The sequence below is a fragment of the Spermophilus citellus genome (genome assembly GCF_964194105.1).
Source record: "Spermophilus citellus genome assembly, chromosome: 18".
NCBI classification, from domain to species: domain Eukaryota; kingdom Metazoa; phylum Chordata; class Mammalia; order Rodentia; family Sciuridae; genus Spermophilus; species Spermophilus citellus.
Window position 1 is genome coordinate 559,794 of NC_138200.1, and position 18,995 is coordinate 578,788.

At 45.9% G+C, this 18,995-nt stretch overlaps 1 protein-coding gene and 1 pseudogene across 12 annotated transcripts; one reads left to right on the plus strand and one right to left on the minus strand.

Moving 5' to 3' along the window:
• Positions 1–485: 485 nt before the first annotated feature.
• Positions 486–18,513, minus strand: LOC308638202 (zinc finger protein 586-like). Of its 11 annotated transcripts, XR_014019779.1 has the most exons (5): positions 18,372–18,513; positions 15,633–15,759; positions 14,303–14,373; positions 14,067–14,133; positions 5,900–6,185 (listed from the first exon to the last, which is right to left on the minus strand). XR_014019779.1 is itself a non-coding variant. In XM_081275402.1 (4 exons), exons 1-4 carry the CDS (start codon positions 18,402–18,404, stop codon positions 6,171–6,173), a joined length of 246 nt encoding a protein of 81 aa, XP_081131528.1. In that variant the 5' UTR covers positions 18,405–18,513; the 3' UTR covers positions 5,900–6,170. The 11 variants fall into 11 exon arrangements, 3 of the variants coding, with proteins under 3 accessions (XP_081131528.1, XP_081131527.1, XP_081131526.1); XR_014019778.1 differs by lacking the exon at positions 14,303–14,373; XR_014019780.1 differs by having other exon boundaries at positions 14,067–14,373.
• Positions 8,492–10,293, plus strand: LOC308637252 (G patch domain-containing protein 2-like; annotated as a pseudogene). The gene is made up of 2 exons: positions 8,492–8,503; positions 9,052–10,293. The product of its transcript is annotated as a G patch domain-containing protein 2-like (transcript).
• Positions 18,514–18,995: the final 482 nt, after the last annotated feature.

The window sequence follows — 18,995 nt, forward strand, 5'->3', positions numbered from 1 at the left end:
TTCTTGGACACCTGTTACAAACTTCTAGAGGGAACACATGTGATTCTGTCTGATCAAGTCACACTGATACCCACCTCTGGATTCCTTCTAACAATTCCAGACATGGACAGCCCCAAAGAGCCAAAAGGCCCAGGAGCCCTTTTCATAACCTAATAGAAAATATTTTTCAATATCTTTTTGTTACATTGGATTATGACTTTTACTTGTTCTTTTTTAAAATTAGGCATTTATAAAGTTTTTATATACAAAAGGGAAATGACATTAAAATTAAATAACATTTATCATTTCAAGAAGCCCACTGCTTGTTCCTTCATTTCCCATGTTGCACCCTCGATCCTTTCTTCTCCATTCTCATTCCTCACTTACTCACGTCTCAATAACTTCATCTCTACATTTTAGTTATCAGATTGAAAAGGAGGGAAAATATTGAAAAGAAGAAATTGAGGGAAGAGCAAAAGTTAATGAAAGAAAGGATAAAGGGTGTCATGTATGGTGCAGAAATGGAGAATCTGTGAAAGCACATGGGAGATGCAGGGTGCGCTCAGCAGGCTGACAAGACCACATGGCAGCGGTGGCTGAGGACGCAGCAGGACCTGCTGTGAGAGCCCGGAGAAGAGCACTCCAGGGAAAACAGCATCGGAAGTATGTAACAGAAAATAAATTCCTATGATCGGCAACCCTTGCTTCGTAGCTCTGATCATCCATGAACAATTGTAGCTTGATTGGAGAACAGAAGGAATCCAGCTGTGTTAAGGGACAAGGAGAAATTGTCAGGATTTTCTTCTCTTGCTCCTCACAGGTTCAGATAGAGGCACAGATAGTTTCTTTGGGCAGGACCCCATACCATGCTAGCAAAATGCTTTCATTAAACAAAACTTTCTCTTTGTCATTTTCTATCAATTCCAGGCATTTATTTGTGACTATTTTACACATGAAGAGACTGAGGTTGTCACAATAAATGACACCAGATTAAGACAGTCATGCCTGTGGATGTCAGCTCTCTGGAGCAGAGTGGCCTGCAGTGAGGAGCCATAGACATAGCCAAATGTAGCAAGCTACAAGCCGGGAGCTGCCAAGGGCTGTGAAAACACAGGAGGCAATATTTAGTCTAAATGGTGCAGTTGCTTTGGAAATGTCTGGCAGTTTCTAGAAAGTTAAACACTGAATTACTGCCTGACCCAACAATTCTACTCCTAGATACACATTCAAGAGAATTGAAAACACCTGTCCACACAGAACTTTGCACACAAATATAATGCCATTATTCAGAAGAGCTGAAAGTGGAAACGACCCAAATGTCCACCAGTTGATAAACGGATGAACAAAATGCAATCTATCCATACAATCAGTTTTTTTAGCAATAGAAATGAAGTATTGATGTACACCACAACATAAATGAATTCAGAAAACATGCTACGTGTAAGGAGCAAGACACATAATATACAACTCCTTTTATACAGAGAACAGTCAAACCTGCAATTGCAGAAAATGGGTTAGTGGCTCCAGAGCTGGGGAAGGATGAAATAGGATTGATTGCTAATGGGAATGGTATTTATTTTGGGGGTAATGAAAATGTTTCAAAATTTAATAGTGGTAATGGCTGTTCAACCTTGTGAATATGCTGAAAACCACTGAGTTTCACTTGTGTTTTTTTTTTTGTGTGTGTGTGTGTGTGGGTACGCTGGAAATGGAACCCAGGTCCTTGTACATGCTCTATCACTGAGCTTGACTTTCAGAACCCAAAAGTGTACACTTTAAAAGAGAATTGCATGGTATATTAATTAAGTCTCAAACGAGCTATTAACAAAAAAGATTTAGTCTAACTTGAGGATGAGCTGAAGACAGACCAGTCTCCTGACTTTTGCTTTCAATTTCCATATTTCCTAAACTTGAAAAGTTACAAAAGACAATGTGACACAGGAATAGGGGTGCTGTGTAGTAGAGGCTGGGGCAGTCTAAAGAACCTTTCAGGGCTGGGAATTAGCTCAGTTGGTAGGGTGCTTGCCTTGTATGCAGAAGGCTGTGGGTTCGACCTCCAGCACTGCCAAAACAAAAACCCTAAACAACTTTCCAGCCAATAGTTTGAAGCTGCATGTGGGGTCTAGTGAGGGAAAGAACCACATATGGGACAGATGTTCCAGTTGATAGCAGGATGACATAGCAGCCAGGGAGCAGCCTTGATTGACAACTCTCAGGGCTTGGGGGTCTTCAGTGTTCCCAAATACATCCTTATCTCTGCCCAGCTACTCTTAGACAAAATCCTAACTCAGGGAGGCACTAACATGAAGTCACTTGCCTTAGTCTGGTTGGCTTTCCTTAACAAGTATCTTAGTTTGGGTGGCTTAAAGGGAAAAAACACATTTATGTGTCATAGTTCTGGCAGCTGAAGTTCAAGATCAGGGTGCTAGCATGGTTGGCTTCTGGTGAGGGATCTTTGAGATGGAAAGGGAGAGAAAATCCTGGCTTTTGTGAGGTTGTAAGTAAGGGTACTAATCCTACTCACCAGGGCTCCACTCTCATGACCTAATTACCTCCCAACATCTCCATTTTCAAATACCATCACAGAGAATTAGAGCTTCAAGGTATGAATTTGGGTGGATACATTCAGTCTACAGCAATTGCTTTTCAAAACATTACCTACAGCTATTTGTTGAGCAGCTACCACTGCCATCAGCTTGCTCATTTGATAGACACCATGGCAAAACAAGCTTTAATGTCCATCAACAAATAACACTGCTCAGCTGTGGAACCTCCAAAATCAGTGCGAGGACTAACCAGTCTCCAAAGCCCGACTGGACGGACCAATGCGCTCTAGTCGTGCCCTAGCGCTTCCCGGCGTCCTTCGCGGCAGCCCCCCTCCTTCCACGGAAACACGTCACCCAGCCGCGCCTGCGCCGGGCGGCACTTCCGCCACACTCGCGCTCGGGGCGGGACTTCCGGAGTCCACTAACAGTGGGGCGGAGTCACGCCACTTTCCTGTGAGGCCGCTGGAATCTGGGAGGGTTGGAGCGGAGCTGGGACGCCGTTCGTGGTGGGGTTTTTAAACGTTCGAGACAGTTAAAGGAAGAACGTACGAAGGCGACGAGGCCTCTCCCGCACCGGGAGGCGGCATCCCTTCCCTGAGCCCCACGGCGGGCGCAGGGACAAGAGCACCGAGGCAGACGCCCGGGAAGTCCGCTGGGGCTCGGGGAAGAGGCCGCCTCTTCCCGCGGGCTCCCGTGTCGGTGCAGGGCGCGGGGACGTGCCTGGGTTTCTGGGCTGAGGAATGTGTTGGGCTTCCTGAACAGGTAAGTGCACAGTGGTCGTGAAGGGAGAACGTGTTGGGGACAGGACAGTCCTGCATGGTCAAGGCTTTCAGAGGAAGAGTGGGCGTGCAGTGTTTCAGCAGCAGAGGAGTGAGAAGGGAAGAGACACTCAGGCCCGAGTCGAGCTTAGGGTCCCTGGGCTCTCCAGGGTTTGTGCCTGGGGCAGCGGGGCGCAGGGTTTGGTCCAGCCTGGCAGATGAGGCCAGCTGTGCCTGTGATCTCAGAGCGACATGGTGCTCAGAGAGTGAGCAGCGGAACTGGGCTTTGAAGGTTTGGTGGGCAGAGGAAGACTTTTGCAACTGAGGGGATGGCAGGTGGGGCCAGAAGTGGAAAGGCGCTGGGTATCAGATTCCAATCAAGCTGGGCAGGAAGGCTTTTGCATTAGGATTTGGGCTGCCACTGCTGTTGGGAGCCCTGGGTGCCATGGAAGTTGACTTAGAAGGTTTATTCTGCAGTTCTTTGCCAAGATGAGATGTAAGGCCTGGAATCAAGGCCAGTTGTTATGGGTTTCTATGCCCTCAGTACAGGTTCTCCCCACTCTATACCCTGGGTAAGGTCTACCAAGTAAGTAAACCTTTTTATCAAGTTGGAATCAGTGCATTGGTATTGAGTTTTAGTTCCCCACCAGTGATGGAGTAAGGCCAGTTGCATACCCGTACCATAGGAATCAGGGGTCACCTTGCCCTCTTGATCCTAGAAAACATGCATCCCACAATTTCTGGTTGTACATTCTTATCTATAGTGCAACCCCTGATGGTGTGTGGTTTCTCCTTTCCCAGGTTGGGAATATATGTGACTAATAAGTTGCTTGGACCTCATCTGCCTAAGTGTCATGTGTTGTGTGTTTGCCATCCCCATAACCCTAGGGTACAGTTCTGCTCTCACCTGTGGGGTACAGAGGGGAATGTGAAGAGGCCAGGGAAATGCTTAGCATGGGGCCATGAGAGGGTTGTGATGGAAATGTCTGTGAAGTCCAGACGTGAGGAGTGTGCAGTCTAGAGAACGGTGTGATGGCCCCAGGTGCCTGGAATTGAGACTTCTGTGACCTTGGTCATACAGAGGATTACCTGACACTAGCATTGGATGCTTCTTTGCCAAGGCCACAGTTGCATGTCTCTTTGTGTCACTGCCCTTGTGCCTGGTGGCTGGACAATCTTCGGGCCTATGAGTAGACAGTGACACCAATGACACCAGGGCCTGGTTTCTCCTCTGAGATATGGAGCTTGGAAGAAGGTGGGCATGGGGTAGATGAGGATGGATTGTGGAGCTTCAGGAGTGGACTGTTTATGATGTCATCTCTCCCCACCTGGCAGGGCACTGTGACCTTTGAGGATTGGATTTCTATTTCTCCTCAAGAGTGGGATCTCCTTGATGAGGTTCAAAGATGCTTGTACCATGATGTGATGGTGGGAAAACTGGCACTTATACTTCTCTGGGTAAAGTCTTCACACCTGCTTCTGTGCTCTGAGATGGTCTCTGCCCTTCCCTTCCTCCTCAGCAGCATATCAGGTCTATAGGCTCAACTTCCTCCCGAGTTCCCTTGGTCGGTGCTTTGATTTCAGGGCTGCAGTGTGAACACTGCTCTTTTCTTGAACAACCCCAGCTTCTGTGAAGCCCATGCCTGGCTGTAGAGGATGCAGGTTGAGGGGGCTTGCAGTCACCCTCATGGGTCCCCCTTACTTCCCTCTTGCTGACAGTGGTCTTCCCATATCCAGTGCCCCATGTCTTCTAGGTACTGCTTCCCATTTATAACATCTCCTCACCCTGCCTGTGCAGACACTGCTGGTACCTAGGTGCTGGCTCCTCAGTAGACCATGAGCTGTTCTTTCAGCATCCTCCCTGAAGTTCTTTTGTGATGATGTTTTCCTTTCCTGCAGGCTGCTATGTGCTGAACTATGCTGGCTGGTGTCCCCTGGCCTCTCCTGTTTTTCTCTTACTACCTGCATCGTCTGGATGCAGTGTGATTTTTTTTTATCCTAGGGTGGTATGTATAGTTCATATCAGTAATTCATATCTGGGCCCTGGGTCTCACCTGTGTCTCTCCATGCTATCTGCATGGTTCTCTAGCATCAGCTTCTTCATGTTTGGTCCTGAGGTGTGCACACATTCTTATTTGGTCCTGAGCACTGGAAGCTGTGTTGTGGTGGTTTTCTTGGATATACCCACCTGCATAGCCCTGGGTGTCAGCAGCAGACAAGGTCCTGACAAAGTTATTTACAGAGGAACAAGTCATAGGCCCTGCCTCTCCTGTGTCACACCTGCAATTGTATCTCTGGCCTCCTAAGGCTTCCCCCATTCTGTGACTGTCGGGGCCCAGTTTTGCTAAGCAGTTCATTCTCATCCTCAACACCAACTCCTTGTTCTTTAAGCAGTCTCATAGACTTGTTCCTGGGAGCATTCCACAAGCAAGAAATGTTTGTAATGGAGCTGTCTCCTTCAACGGCATCAATATGTATTTCATTATTTCTTTCAGGTTGGTGGTGCGGAATAGAGGATGAGGAGGCAACTTCTGAGCAGAGTGTTTCTGTAAGAGGAAGTGTCACAGATTAACTCCCAAGTCAGTTCTGTCTCTCCAAGAGACCAACCTCTGTGAGATGTCTGGCCTTATCTTAAAAGACATCCTTCACTTGGCTGAGCATAAGGAAGCACACCACAAGCAGAAAATGTGCGTGTGTTGAGCATGTGAGAAACAATTCTATTTCAGTACAAATTTTCAGCACAAGAATCAGCATATTAAAGAGAAGCCATTCAGAAGTGATATGGGCAGAACCTCATTTGTGAAGAACTGTAAATTCCATGAACCAGGAAGGCCTTTATACACGGGGAGGTTGGAAGTGATTTCCTGACCAGCTTGGAATTTCTCCATCAACAGTCTTCTTCCTGTGGAAAAGTCAAATAGAAAAACCAAGTATGGTGCTGCCTCTCACAGGAGAAAGCTCATTGTAACTGGGAAGAATGTGATGAAGTGTTCATCCCCAAACACACACTTACTTGTTCAGCATTAGAGAGTCCTCACTAGAGAAAGATGTTACATGTGCAGAGAGTGTGGGGAATCCTTTATCCACAGCTCCAGTCTCATTAAATACCAGAGTGCACACTGGAGAAAGACCTTATAAGTGCTCAGAGTGTGGCAAGTCCTTTAGCCAAAGCTCTAACCTCTTTCAACATTGGAGAGCTCACACTGGAGAAAGGCCTTTAAGTGCTGTGAATGCAGTAAATCCTTTAGCCAGAGCTGCAGCCTCAATAACCATTGGAAAGTTCACCCTGGATAGAGGCCTTTTGAGTGTGGGGAATGTGGGAAATCTTTATCCAAAGATCCAACCCAATTTAACATCACAGAATTCACACTGGACAAAGGCTTTTTAAGTGTAGTGAATGTGGGACATTCTTTAGCCAGAGCTCTGCACTCCCGCAACAGCATAGTATTCACACTGGAGAAAGGCCTTATGAACGTGGGAAATTCTTTACCTACAATTCCAGTGTTCTAAACCACCAGAACATTCCCACTGGATGAAGGCCTTATCAGTGCAGTGAATGTGGGAAATCCTTTGGTCAGTACTGCAGCCTTATTCTACACCTGAGAGTTCACACTGGAGAAAGGTCTTATGGGTGCAATGAATATGGGAAATCCTTTAGCCAAAGGTCTGCACTCCTTAAACACCACACAGTTCATACTGAAGAAAGGCCCTATGAGTGCAGCAAATGTGCACTTCAACTTCAGTGACCATAGGAGAGTTCACACTGGAGAAAGGCCCTAGAGGGTCTTAAGTGTGGAAAATCTTAGCCAAAGCTCTGGCCTCATTCAACACCATATTTCACTCTGGAGTAGGGCCTTATAAATGTTTTGAATGTGAGAAAGCTATCAGCCAAATGCCTTTCCTCAGGTACCACAAAGTTCACATGGGGAAGACACCTTAATGTCCTGGAAGTGGGGCGCTTTCTTGTTTAATGCAATGACACTGGAGGAAATCCCTTAGGATGCCATTTGCCTGAACTGAAGCTGATGTATTCACACGTCCACATTGATTCCAGGTGTGGGGGAAGCTTGAAGCTTTGTGCTGCACTTCTAAACCTGTCCAGGGTCTTTGCCCAAGCGCTAGTCACCTTCAGTACTGTAACTGAAGCCGTGTGGCCTCTATCACCTGCCAGGCGCCCACAGTGTGTGTGGGTACTCCTTTTGCATAGGGAAGTGGTTAGTCTTTGCTTTCCCAACCCAGAGCAGGATTTGTGAGAATGACAGCATTCACTCCCAACGTGTTAAGGTCTGGGTCTGACTCAGGTTTGGCCCCAAAGACCTGGTCTGAGTCCTGCTTATGAATTAAAAGATGGACTACGTTTTCCAGATTGTCTTTCATGACCAGTGATGAGTTTTGTGGCCTTTACCTGACCAACCTGAGGAAAACCTGCCTCTTGTTTCTCTGCTTTGTGTGATGATAAATTTCTTTTCTAAAAAATTGTTTGTAGATGGACACAATACCTTTTTTCGCTTATTTATTTTTATGTGGTGCTGAGGATTGAACCCAGTGCCTCACACATGCCAGGCAAGCGTGCTACCACTGAGCTATAACTGCGGCCCCGATGTCTTATCTCTTAAGCCACCTTTAATCTTGGGAGCCCTCTTCACTTTATTGGGTGATGTGAAAACACTAGAGTTCTGTCATAAGGAAAGCAGCAGCATTTGAGAGCATTCCACACGTACGCCTTAGGGTATTATGGCAGAAAGTAATTCTTGTGTTTGGGCCTGATTTGAGTTTCTCCCCAAGCCTCCAAGGAAAGCACCACGGACCTGACTTACAGCCTGGCTACTGTGGTACTTTGTGGCTCTGAGCCCACTTGGGAGGTGTGGCAACCTTCAGTACAGTGTGAGATTTGTTCACGGGTGTTAGTTACTGTGTGACTCCCTTGAGAGAAACCTCTTTCCCTCCTCCTGCAAAGGAGCCATGAGTCCTAGGATAGCACCAATAGTTGCAGTGTGGGGCAAGGGACCGTGATTGTTACATGAACACTGGATTAATAGGCAGTGGAAAGGGGAAGGAGCAGGTTGAGAGGGTGGGTCAGGGCCAGTGACAGGGGATGGGGCACTGGGATGCAGCTCAATGGCTAATGACACCATGGGGCTGTAGTGGCCGGAGGGAGGGACAAGGGTGATGGGGCATTGCTTTTCAGGGCCTATCTCCCCATCCAAGATGGCCTCTGGGGTACAGCTCTCTGTTTCTGTGTGGGCATGGGGTTCCGAGCCATGTTTGCTCAAGCCCTCAGGGCCAGGCTGGGGCATGGTGGAGTCCTTTGAAATATGCTTGTTTCCCCCACATATGTGGTCCTGTTGAGACCCTCAATCTTGGAGGGAGCCCAGTCACCAGGACTTTCTGTTTGGCAGTTTCTGCCCTAGAAGGGCTACTCCCCTGTCCTAGGTCCAAATGAGAAGCTACCGGTCTGCCTCCCCACCTTCATCCCTTGGAGTCAGCACTTTGCCCATGTGTGGCCTGGATGGATTACTTCTCTCCAGGACATACCTGGACCCAGGGTCACCTTGGGCATATAAGCAAGATTGGAGGTGTGGGAGTCTCATGATGGTACTGTCTGCATTTGAAATGCAATCTTTGAGGCAGGGAAGGATTCTGAACGAGCATTTGACTAGTCTGATAATTCAGTGACTAATGTAATTGGGGAGAAAGCACAGAGATCTAGTTCCCTGAGTTTGCTTGTTTTTGCTAACATCACAGTTGCTATCTGATGTGGCCTCAAGGATGAGCTGGTACTTGACTTAGCCTTAGGCTGGGAGCAGACATCTGAGCAGAATAAACTTGGTGAGCTGTGGGAGGAGATGTCCCTGAGCCCTTGGCAGCAGAGACAGCAGCTTTGGAAGCCCCAGTCTGACTTTACTCACCTGGCAGAACACACTTGCTGATACAGTGAGGCCTCTGAGTCACATCTGGATGAGGCCATTAAAAATTGAGAAGTGGCCCAGTCACCAATTTCAGTGACTCTGATGACACAACGGTAGCCAAACAGCACCCAGCTTTCAATGCCATAGTTAAAGAATAAGCAACATTCTTGGCATGAATCTGATTTCTTTACTGAAAATGCACCTTGTCACCACTCAGTTGCCAGCAGAAGGTGGCTGCCAGCCTTCAGAGAAGCCTGAAAGTTCAGACTGGAGCTCTGAGAGGCTGCCTGCTCAAGTCTACTAAGGAGCAGTGTTGTCCTGCTGGAAGGAGAATACTCCCTGGACCTCACTGGGCCATGGTTGTGTGAACCAGCAGAAAGTAGCACTTTCCTAAGCAAAATAGGAAGGAAATAAAGAATAGAGTATGAAGCAGATAAACAAAAAAACATATCAGAATGGGAAACCAGCAGTTTGTGTAGCAACAGTGCACTGGGCTCTTCATCAATAGTGAAGAATGGCAAGGGGATGAAGAGAGTCACTGTCCCTAATCTCCTGCTCAGTGGACTCCTGGTCGTTGCTTAAGTAGAAAAAAATGGATTCTGAACTGGATAAATTTTTAGATTCCACATTCCTTTTACTTTCTTGACCTTCTCAAAGAGGATACCATGCTGATTTGAATTGTGTGCCAGGAGCTGCAGTGCGATGCCTCAGAAATGGGAAAGAAAGCTGGTTGGAAGAATTCATCTGGTTCTTAGCAGTCTTTCTCATTTTTGCACATAATTGAAAGTGGCCATCACAAGGGATAGAATTCTAAGTTGAGGAAGATGAACTAAAGACCAGAAAAAACTTATTTTTAGGTGTGACTGTGCATCAAAACATTAGAAGTAATGCTGGGTGCAGTGGTGCACACCCATAATTCCAGCTACTCAGGGGCTGAGGCAGGAGGATTGAAAGTTAAAGGCAAGCCTCAGCATAATTTGTTGCATAATAAGCAACTTAATGAGACCCTGGATAGGCATGTAGCTCAGTGGTAATGTGCCCCTGTGGTCAATTCACAGTGTGTGTGTGTGCGCGCGCGCGCACACACACACACACACACACACACACACACACACCCATACACTTTCTAAACACATAGTTTGAGTAAATTATACCTCAAACTATTTTAAAGATATAAAAAAGCTTCTTATTCATTTCACTATATTTCATTATTTTCTATGCACTTGAGCTTTTTTGTGCCTACTATATAAATATGGTAGAAACAATACATTGGTGTGCTACTGACAACTTTCTCAAATTCCATGTTCTGCAGTGACATCATGTGACAAATGGAAATTAGCCATGATGGGAGATTTTACATCAAGGGATGTGGCAAAAAATTCAAACAATTGCTTGATTAACTGTACTATGAATTATCTAGAATTAGAAAATGCTGGCGAATATGCTAATAATACAAATTAAACTTTATATGTAGATGTGATCATTGCATTGTGTATAAGGCATATACACAAAACTAGGCACTACACATTCAGGATTGCAGTTAAAAATTCACATTATTGAAGCATAGGGTCTAACATACATCTGTATTTTTTTCTATCAACTTATTTGTTGATAAAAAGGGAATATAGCTAAAACTCATTTTTAGTTATACAAAAGTTATGAATGTATTTTATCAAAAACATGCTGGTTGTAAATAAAAAATGCTCAGTATAATAAAACACCAGGGAAATGGTACTAAACCACATTATTACACTGCTACACATTTACTATTAAAAAACTAACCATATCCAGTGGATATGAAGAACCAGAACTATCATACACTGCTCATAGGAGTCCAAAGAAAATAAGCATGTGAGATCAGAGTTCAGCAATTCTTAAAATTCTTAAAATACATTCACCTACTCTGTGACTCAGGCATTAACACAAGAGAGAGTAAACACATCCTTGGAAAAGTGTTTGCAGCAGCTTTATTTGCAATAAATCTAAAACTTGTTGTAAACAACCAAAATATCTATGACCAGATGAATAAATAAAAAATAGGTTATAGCCATATAACCTCATACTTCTCAGCAATAAAAAATATCCAGTCATCCTTATGTTCCTGTTGATGGGCAGAGTCACAGCTTTGGGGACAGGAGTACCCAGTGTTTCTTCTTTGTAGCAAAGCCACAAACCTTTTTCCTTTCTCTTAAAAAACAAAAATCCCACTCAATACTGATAAATCTCATATATGCTGTTTGAATATACCCAGGGGAAAAAGCATGAGAACTTAAAATGATTTCAATAACATACAATTCCAGGATATGAATGAATCTATTGTTGTACAGGTGAAAGTCTGAATTTGTTTTTGAAAAATCAGGATTGACAATGTTGACTCCATCACCTTTCTCCTCATGCCCTGGGGGACCTCTTGCCTCAGTGGTAACAAACATAGCTAAGAGGTGAAGACTGTTTCCACTGGACTTGGCAGGAATACTGCCTGCTCACAGAGGCCATGTAAGTGGACCAAGATGTCCCTTCTTAGAATCCTTATTTTCCTGCCTGCACAGTACAGCCTTGAGATGAGCAGTCTCTGACAATAACTTCAGCTACACAAGATACAGAGTTCTGGAGGTCCTAAGTATTTCTGACCTGCTCAACTTTCATAGCCAGGGTGACTGTAACATTGTGGATACCCAAGTAAAAGAGGCACCTTCCAATCAGTTTGTGGTAGTCTCTCCCACTACCTATTAATCCAGTATTTCTGTAACAACTATAATCTTACAGCTTGTGATGCTATCCTATGGAACTCAGAATGTCAGGGCATACAGATCCATGCAGGGCCTGACAAACAGGTACCCCAGCCAATACTGAGCTTGAGGCAATATCCCTTTGAAAAGGAAAATAAGTTCATGTTGCTCTCAGAAGTATCAGATTGTCACTACCTCTCCCAGCTTCAAACAGCACCCTGCAGGTTTTCCTGGAAGCCTCAGGCAGCAATACAGAAGGCCCAAGCCAGAAAGAGCTGTATTCTGCCATCATTCCACTACCCTCCCTAGGGACACAAAGTTTGGGATCCCAACAACTTGTTCACCCAAAAGGTCCCAATTGTTTTCAAAGAACTACATTCAGTAAATAGAATTCCCCCAAATAACTGGTGCCTCAACCAATAAAGGTTCTATTATCAGACAACCGGAGCAATGAGACACAGGTGGTTCCCACACTTGGTGATTCTGTGGTTGGAAAAATTCCATCAAGAGTCACATGAAACCAACAATATTTCTGAAAAAGGTCCACCTTCCTAAGTCAACAGCACAGTCCTTGTGGCATGGGCTAACTCATCAGAGAGAAATAGATGAAAAGGGGAGGAAGGCTTAGCCTACTTACAAATCCTTTCCACAGACAGGAGAGCCCTGTTTCACTGGGGGGGTGAATGGTGCATGCTGTGGGCACCTTCCAGGAGGTGGAGTTAAGCTTTCAGTGGCATGAATTTGGCCTGGGGCCCAGGCATGAATGAGTGCAGCCTAGCTGCCACATATCTGGAATGTGAGTGGATGCTTGGATGTAGGTGGTCCCATTCAGGCAGTGGCACCACCAAAACCCTTCAAGAGCTGGTATAATGAACAAGAAAATAACATATCCATGCACATCGAAGGTATATTTCTCATATGAACTTTGTGGTATCCATTGAGATAAGGCTTTCAGCTGAATGTTTTCTCAAGTTCACTGTTCTCACAAGGACTTTTCTAAGGTGGATTTTCAAGTTTGTAGAGATTGGATCTTCAGCTACAGGGTTTTCCACATTTCCCACAGGCCTCTATCGAGTATGAATTCGCTTGTGTTTAATGAGGCTAGAGCTATGGCTAAAGGATTTCCCACATTCGTTGCACTCATAAGGTCTTTCCCCAGTATGAACTCTCTTGTGTTTAATGAGACTGGAGTTTTGAGTAAAGGATTTCCCACATTCACTGCATTCATAAGGCCTTGAACCAGTGTGAACTCTCTGGTGTTTTTGGAGACTGGAACTATAGGTAAAGAATTTCCCACATTCACTGCACTCATAAGGCCTTTCTCCAGTGTGAACTCTACGATGCTGAAGGAGTGCAGAGCTCTGGCTAAAGGATTTCCCACATTCATTGCACTTAAAGGGCCTTTCTCCAGTATGAACTCTCCTGTGTTCAATAAGGCTGGAATTTTGACTGAATGATTTCCCACACTCACTGCATTCATAAGGTTTTGATCCACTATGAACTTTCTGGTGCTTTATGAGACTGGAATGATATGTAAAGAATTTCCCACATTCACTGCATTCGTAAGGCCTTTCTCCAGTGTGCACGCTCTGGTGTTGAAGAAGTGCTGAGCTCTCACTAAAGGATTTTCCACATTCACTGCACTCATAAGGCCTTTCTCCAGTGTGAACTCTCCGATGTTTGATGAGGTTGGACTTGTTGCTAAATAATTTACCACATTCCTCACATTCATGAGGTCGCACTCCAGTGTGAACTCTCCGGTGCTGAATGAGGCTAGAGCTCTGCCTAAATGATTTCCCACACTCCCCACACTCATAAGGTTTTTCACCAGTGTGAACCCTCCAGTGGTCATTGAGGCTATAGCTTTTGCTAAAAGATTTCCCACACTCAGTGCACATATAACATCTTTCTCTAGTGTGGGTTTTCTGCTGCTGCACGGTTGTGTGTTCAAGGCTGCATGTCTTTATGTATTCTCTATAGTCAAAATGAGTTTTTCCATTGTGACAGACAGTCCCCAAATTACTTTTGCCATTTGACTGTTCCTCAATGCAAGTGGCTGGTTGATGGAGAAATTCTGAGCCGGCCAGGAAGTCCTTCCCAACTTCTATGCAGGCAAAGGGTTCCCTTGATTCATGGAATTTGAACCTCTTCATAAATAAAGCTCTTCCCACATTGCTTTTGAAGGGTTTCTCTCCAAAGTGCTGATCAATGTCTGCAGAGAAATACAATTGTTTCCCAGATGCCCCACATCTGTACAGTTTTTGCTGACAATGTGTTCCCTGTTGGTGATGAGTTATGTGCAAAATGTCTCTCAAGACCAGGCCATACATCACACAGGGAGGAGCCTTCTGGGGAGACAGACCTTCATTTGAAGTCCTTACTTGGGACACATCTTCTAAAGAAATATCCTGCTCAGAAAGATCCTCCTCATTCTCCATTCCATGCCAACAATCTGAAAGCAAGAAATGCTAGTGAAGTGCTAGTGGGAAGGGGCAACTGCTACAAGCCAAGGAACAAATCCATGGGATTGTTTGTAAGACAAGGGAGTTGGGTTCTGGTTGAGAATGAGGGGCTCAGTAATAGTGGGTTATAAAGATGACAGAATGGGGGAGAGTTGATGAGGCAAGGGACACACCATGTGATGTGACAGAAAGAGAAGAGGAAGAATTTGAAACTTTATCCTCTGCAAACAACTTCCTGCATAACCTTCTCTGCTGATGATACTAAGTGCTGTATGGAATGGTGTATCCAGGCCCCCCAAAAATATATGCCTTTACTAGAGCAGCTGGCCTTTAAGGACAGTTTAAGGATGTATGCTTATTTCATGACACAATATATAAAGGCCAATGTTGAAGAGCACTGTAGAAGTGGGAGTTCAGAAATGTGTAAATTAGCTGCAGGCTGGATATGAGAGTAGAAGTGACAAGTAGTGGAGCTGACAAATTAAAAAAGTATCAAAATGACAAAGGAAAAAACAGAAATGAGCTCCAGCCACTGGCACTGGCACCAAAACACTACTCAAACAGAATATATATCTGCTACGATGCGAGCACAGCTTTCACATCATTTTCTTAACCTGGGGCAGGCTTCCTCTCAGTTCCTCTTGATGTTGTTTGTGAACCAATGAGGGCTATTTACCTCAATTCCAAAATGATACAAAAACATGGCACTTAGGGATACAAGTACTAAAGGAAAGATGGGGAAACAAGAGCAGCCAGCATTGACCCAGAAAAAATTTAGCACACGATAGCCCAGAGAAATAAAACAAATATCAGAAAGAAAATTTCAAAGAAAGCTCTTGTAAGAATAGTACAGTCCCTGTAAGTATGAGCATTTCAGTGGCATGATCCCTGGTACAGGCAGTCATAAGGAAACATTGGTTAGAAGAAGGAAGTAGAACCTGGCGCACATAGAGGTGTCAAAGCTGGACAAAGACATCGAATCATGGAGAGGGAAAGAAGGCAGGATGCAGCAACGTGACTGCAAGACTTCTGATCCTGAGTCTCCTTATGAGGCTACAGGGAAACAGAGTTGGGGATGCTTAGGTAAAGAGAAGCAGTACACATCTCAATCCTACTAACCACAGAACCTACCCAGGGAGCAGAGGGGGGAGTAGAGCCAGTGGTCCTGTGTGAGGACAGACCTGCCTCTCAGAAAAAGGGCGAGAAAACAGACTTGCTCAGGGCTCATGGGTGGGTGTCAGGAACTTACCCAGGGAAGTTATAAGGGCCAAGTTCTCCACCATCACATCACGGTACAGGCATTGTTGAGCCTGGTCAAGGAGATTCCATTCTTCACAAGAGAAGTGTATGGCTACATCTTCAAAAGTTATGTGGCCCTGCCATAATGGAAGAAAATCAAACCACAAATAGTCCCTTCCCTGAGAACACACAATCCATTCCCCCACATATTTATCTCATGCCCATTCCATTCCCAGGCTTCCAATTGCCACTGTACTCTTCTGGGTTCACTGATCACCGGGCACAGCATCAACAACAGGAAGGTGGACTGATAACTTAGCTAGGGACCTGGCACAGAAGTATCTGCCCTTGCCCCTTTGTACCCAAGATCACGTCAGTCTCAATACAGGACCCCAGGACAGTCAGTTACTTGCTGTCCAACTGCACATCATTCTTTACACTACACATCCCTCATAACTAGAGATACCAAAGTCCCACGGCCAAAACAACTTCACTGTCCTACACCTCATCTTCCTGATTTCCTTACCTCCTCTTCACACCATTGGTGAAGGTAAACTCTCACCCTAGGTTTATGGGGATGACCAAACATACAATATCTGATACTGGATAGATTAATGACAATCCTTGTAGAGGACAATGTATATCACTTAAGACTACATAGAGGTATGGTCCAGAAAAATTGAACCAGGGGCTGTGGGATGCAAATTTTTTAGGACCAAAAGGGTAAGATACTCCCTGGTCCCCTCAATTGATATGTTTGGGTAACTACGTGGGCTGGTAAGGAGGTGAAATCTGCTACAAAGGAATAAGCAGAAATTATGTCTGGTCCCCTTCATAAAAAGAATTGTCTATGTGGAGATATTATTAGCTGGAGAAGAGTGAGGAAAGGGACTTATATTCAGTTTACTTGATATCATCCGAATTTCACCAGCTGTCAAGATACCACACAGTACCTGTAACAGCACACAACACTCTTAGTATGCTTGACAAATATGAACAGGATCAAAAACTGCCCTGCACTTCTCATAGTTTCCACTAGTGGTGGCAGACAAGGTTATATTAAGTCCCCTGCCTGGCTCCATTTTTTGCCCCAGACTTAGCCACACTGGCCATGTGTTCATCTCAAATACTCATGACCCTACTCTACTCATGTCTGTACCAGATATCCAACTTTTATCTATATACCTAACACTTTAAGATCTACTCCAATCTTCATTCAACCCTGGGCAAGTGACTATCACAGACAGATGTGATTACATCTGCCCCTGGCTTTATCTTCCAGGCAGAATGAAACACTAGGCCCCACTAAAGTCATTACCTAAAATCCTAGCAATTCCATAGATTGGACACCAAGTCCAGCCAAAGTGTCATCTTGCCTCAAATATACCTATACCTCCCAACCATCCCACATCCATTCCTCCGGTGAAAGCCTATGCTACTTGCAAAACATCCTGTTTGCTACCTCCTACTTTCATGGCCACTCACCTCCTTTACCTCTATTCCCATAATGTATTTGTAAAGCCTATTGCCATCAACTGGAAACTGAACCAAGAGGCACTGTTCTTGGCTCCATCCAACCCTGCCAATGCCCCCTATGCCTTCCACCATAAATCCTCAGTGTGATTCACAGCTCACTAACTTTAGTCCACAACAACCACATTTTGGATGTCTCCATTGTCAACCACTTACCAGATTTCCAGATCAGTGTATTCAGCTCCCCACTTAATTCTGCCTCTCTGGTGGAAACATCTCTACACTCTTAACATAGCCAAATCAAAACTCCTGATGTCCCAGTGAATATTATTATTAATTCCATCTTCTCCATCTCAGTTAATTGAAACTGAATTCCCTCAAAAACTACAGGGTCATTCCTGACTCCTGTTTCCTCAATGTCCAAATTAGAAGTTGCCTTTTAAAAGAACTTCACATCCAAAATGTAATCTGTAACCGTGGTCCATTAGCCTCACCCAAGTATGGCCGTAGCCTCCACCCTGATCTTCCTTCTCCCTCAACCCCTGACTGTTCTCCACTCTGCAGACGGATGGAGACTAGTAAGACTCCTGACCCTAACTTCCCACTGCCTCCAGCACAGTCACCCAACTTTCCAGGCACATCACAATCCCTACTCCTTCCCGTAATCTGTTGTCATGTAGAAGAGACCCGTGGCTTCCTGAACATTCCCAGGTCAGGTTCCCCTCCACTCATCCGCACACCTCCAGGTGTCAGTTCTAGGGATGGCCTCCATAAGGTCCTGGCGTGGCCTTAGGACCCCAGGCTTGGAGTTTATCCAAGGTCCCACACCCAAGAACTAGAAAAATGGCACTGAAGTCACACGACGCAGGAGGCAGGCAGCAGGCTGGCGGGCACAGGCACTCCCTGAGGAGGTTCCTTAAGCCCGTCTGGGCCCTGGGAACCACGAGAAGGGGCAGACTTCTGGGATGGTGGACCGGCTCACCCCCGCACCCTGCCTGGCCTTGGGGTGGCCTGGCTGGCTGCCTCCCACCTCGTGCTCACGGCCGCGGGCTAAGAAGTACGACCCCCGCGCCCCCACGAGCTCGTCGCCCTTCCACCGGTTCCTCCTGTGAAGTCGCTTCAGAGAAACGTCTGAAACCCTAACAGACGGCGAGGCCTCTAAGCCCCCAGCGCGCGCCGGCGGCTGGTCACTTGGGCCCCGTCCCCACAGGACAAGGCGGGCCGTCCGCGGGGCCGCGCACGCAGCGCAGACCCCCGCCGAGGCCGCGGCGCTCACCCGCGCGGGGTCTCGCGGCGCGGCCGCCGCCATTGGACTCTCCCCCGGGGGGCGCGGTCACTGCAGCCCCGGGCCTCCGCGCAGGCCCGCGGGGCGCCCTCCGCCCCACCCGGCGCTGCTGGACACATCCGAGAAACGTCAAAATGGCCGCCTCCTAGGAAACGCAGGAAGTCCCGCCCTCCCGTCATGCGTTCATGGAAACGCCCACTTCCTGAGCTGCCATTGGCTCAGGCGTAGCTGCTCAATGCAGAGCCTTCTGGGTAATGCAGTTTCCTAGATCCAGAGGTCACGCTTAGGGGTGGTAATCATTTGGAGTTCAGACTAAGCTCCAGGGACCAGCACAGAAGAAAGGACTCCTCCCTTCTGAAAGCGGAAGGGGCAGTAGATAAGGAGTCTTGTCTGCAGCTGGTAGCCCAAGTGTTTGGAAACTTAAAATTTTAAAATGTTAATGTTTATAGCAGCTCAATTCACAATAGCTAGACTATGGAACCGACCTAAGTGTCCCTCAATAGATGAATGAATAAAGAAAATATGGTATATATACTCAATGGACTATTACTCAGCTTAAAGAAGAGTGAAATTATGACATTTGTCAGTAAATGGTTGGAGTTTGAGAATATCATG